Source organism: Drosophila simulans, chromosome 3L, assembly GCF_016746395.2.
Source record: "Drosophila simulans strain w501 chromosome 3L, Prin_Dsim_3.1, whole genome shotgun sequence".
NCBI lineage: Eukaryota > Metazoa > Arthropoda > Insecta > Diptera > Drosophilidae > Drosophila > Drosophila simulans.
The window spans coordinates 3,608,717-3,611,400 of record NC_052522.2 but is presented as its reverse complement, the minus strand read 5'-3'; the positions used below and the strand labels follow the sequence as shown (position 1 = coordinate 3,611,400).

The window sequence follows — 2,684 nt, the reverse complement described above, 5'->3', positions numbered from 1 at the left end:
TTTTTCTTGTTTAACTCACAACGATTGTGCAACACGCAATTGCGATTGCTTTCATGGGCGCTGATTTGCCGCTCGCTGGCTGCCATTTGCATGGAAATGGAAATGTTTGGCCAAATTACGCGTGCTCTTGGCTCAGTTTATGGCCAATATCCCCCTTCTTCCCCGCCCCTGGTCGCGTTTATTCGCGCTATATTGTTGTAAATTATTGCGGCTCCTTTGCCGCGCTCAAGCGGATGTGCGCAATTTAGAGAGCTGCTTGCGAGTGTTAGATTGTCACTTGAATCTGACTGAGGTGTTGGCCTTACTTTGGGCCGTACTTATGGTACGACTCACATAATAAACTGAACAAATTTTGAGGTCATTCGAGCTATTCCCTATAGCATCACAGTTGCATTTTCATTTATTTGGTAAATATATGTACCTATCTGCAGAGGCAGTATTGTTTTTAACCATTTTACGATGTAACCGAACAAATTTGAGACTTGCGAGAAAAGAAAGCTTTACCTACTTGGCTCAAAAAGATCGAAACGAAACTGATTTACCTTTATAAATACCATGCCACCATTACATGCCTTCGAGGAATAAGTGAGGCGAGTGAATAAGGCGACTCCTCCGCGCAGTAGCTATCAGTTTAATTGAGATTGATCGTGGCCAACTTCCGTTCCAGTGCCCATTCCGAGTACATTCCCCAGAAGACCCGATACTTGCCCCGATAAGGGACTCTGTGTGGGCACCAGTCGCCCCGTGACATCTGCGACTTCTGGGGTCGACCAAGATTTATGGCTCCTGTCAGCCGCGTCCCTTTTCGCTCCTGTGCCACACTTGCTCGTCTCACACATTTGCAGTTGCATTGATTTTTGTCACTTGGGGCAGCCGATTGGCATCGCATCGTCGCGTGCCCCACAATTAATCACGAGTATCCGCGGGCATCGAACGGCTCCTCCGCCTCCGGGACAAGTATCGAGTATCTGAATCGAGCTCATAAACGACTATCCGCCTGACATATGAAGAGTGATGTACAAGTCGCCGGCTGCAGGAAGCGATTGTTCATGGTGCCACCGCACTCGAAGATATCGAAAAATATAACAATTGGTTAAACTTTCAGTTGCATTTATATTAGGGAAAAACATTGGAAGAGATGTCTTCCTTCAGTTCACCCTCCAAAAATAAAAACAATAATAACAAGTAAATTTACAATTCCGATGCGTATTATTCTGTTACTGTTCCGACTCAGTGGAGAAAGTAGTTTGCGATGCGTAGGATCAGGGACATGGCTTTGATGGGATCGAGGCGCATTAGTGTGTCTAATTCTGGGTTCACTATCATTGCCATCAGAATCAATCCTCCAATGTCCTCCGGCAAAACCTCGTTCCGTCCCATTCGAGTACGTATTGGAGGACTCCACTTAGGTACAGCAGTGTAGCGAACTCGACGAGGATAAGCAGGGCGAACTATTGGACTTTGCAATAGAACAGAGTAAACCCACGAGTTCTCATTGGACAGATTCAGCGGCATGAAAGGCCCGCTTGTCAAATTTGGTAATGCCGGTCCGGAAAATATGTAGATGTCAGGTAACACACGATTGGCGGTCCTCAGTTCTTCAGGGATAAATCTTGAATCCAGAATCAATATAATTCGCCGGGGCTTATTTGATGGGTTTCTAAGAAGCTGCACCACTTCGTCACGGCAGATACGTTCGTGGGGCCTAGTTCTTGCGTCCATATTGGAGAAATTCAAATAAATTTCTTAATTTTCAAATTCGAAAACTTTTCCTGCCGTCTGGTATTTTCTAGACTTAATTGTGACTTTCTCTCACAATTTCTCACTAAACAACTGGAGATGACAACGAATCAGAGATGTCAAATTTTCACAGAGCGTTAGCGACCGACCCCTTTTATAAGTTTCTTTAAATTTGTAGTTTATTTAAAATTTAGTACTAATGGACCCATTTTATTTATAAGCATGAATGGATCCAAACTCGTGTCTTAAGTGTCAGAGGACAACCTTATCACTTCTGGCCAAATCGAAAGCCCATCTATCGATGTAAACGGGCGATAATGGCTAGGGTTGCCAGCCCAAGTGTCAGATCCACTCACTATGCCACACTTGAGTTGCCAAGGCTGCCACCGAAGGATAGGATTGCCAGCTTTCGGCGCTAAATATGGTAAATATGGTCATTATTTTTGGCCGAGCACGACTTAGCTTATTCGCCCGTTGGCCACTTTTTGGCCATTGAGCCTGTTTGCGCCTGATTATTATTATGCTTATGCTTATTATTGCGAAAAAGCGATTCCGCGCAGCTGCAGCTCATTTATTGTTGTTGTAGGTGTTCAATTAAATATGCAAACAGTTTCGCAAATGTGTCTCGACTTGACCGAGTTCAAAGTCAGCTTGCCAGCGCATTTCCAGCGGAGTCTAGACTTTTGTCTTTTTTCGCCGCGAAAAGTTCATTGCCAAATGCAACCGTTTTCAGTTTCAGTTTCTGTTTTCTGTTTGCAGTTCGAATCGATCGGTCGATCAACTGCAGCTGCATTGAGTCACAAGCCGGGCTGAAAAGCCCAGAAACGGACAGCAGGGACCGGCGGACGGCGGCCAAGTTCCCAACCTCCAACTTCCCAACTGCCAACCGCTAACAACGCTTTTTTGTGGGCGGACACTGGCCAAATGGCTTTGGATACCCTTTT

General features: G+C 45.3%; 1 protein-coding gene across 1 annotated transcript; it reads right to left on the bottom strand.

Annotated features, from left to right (window-relative positions):
* Positions 1-1,093: 1,093 nt before the first annotated feature.
* Positions 1,094-1,847, bottom strand: LOC27208183. Its single transcript, XM_016183790.3, has one exon. It carries the CDS (start codon positions 1,720-1,722, stop codon positions 1,231-1,233), a length of 492 nt encoding a protein of 163 aa, XP_016030260.1. The 5' UTR covers positions 1,723-1,847; the 3' UTR covers positions 1,094-1,230.
* Between the last annotated feature and the right edge of the window lie 837 nt (positions 1,848-2,684).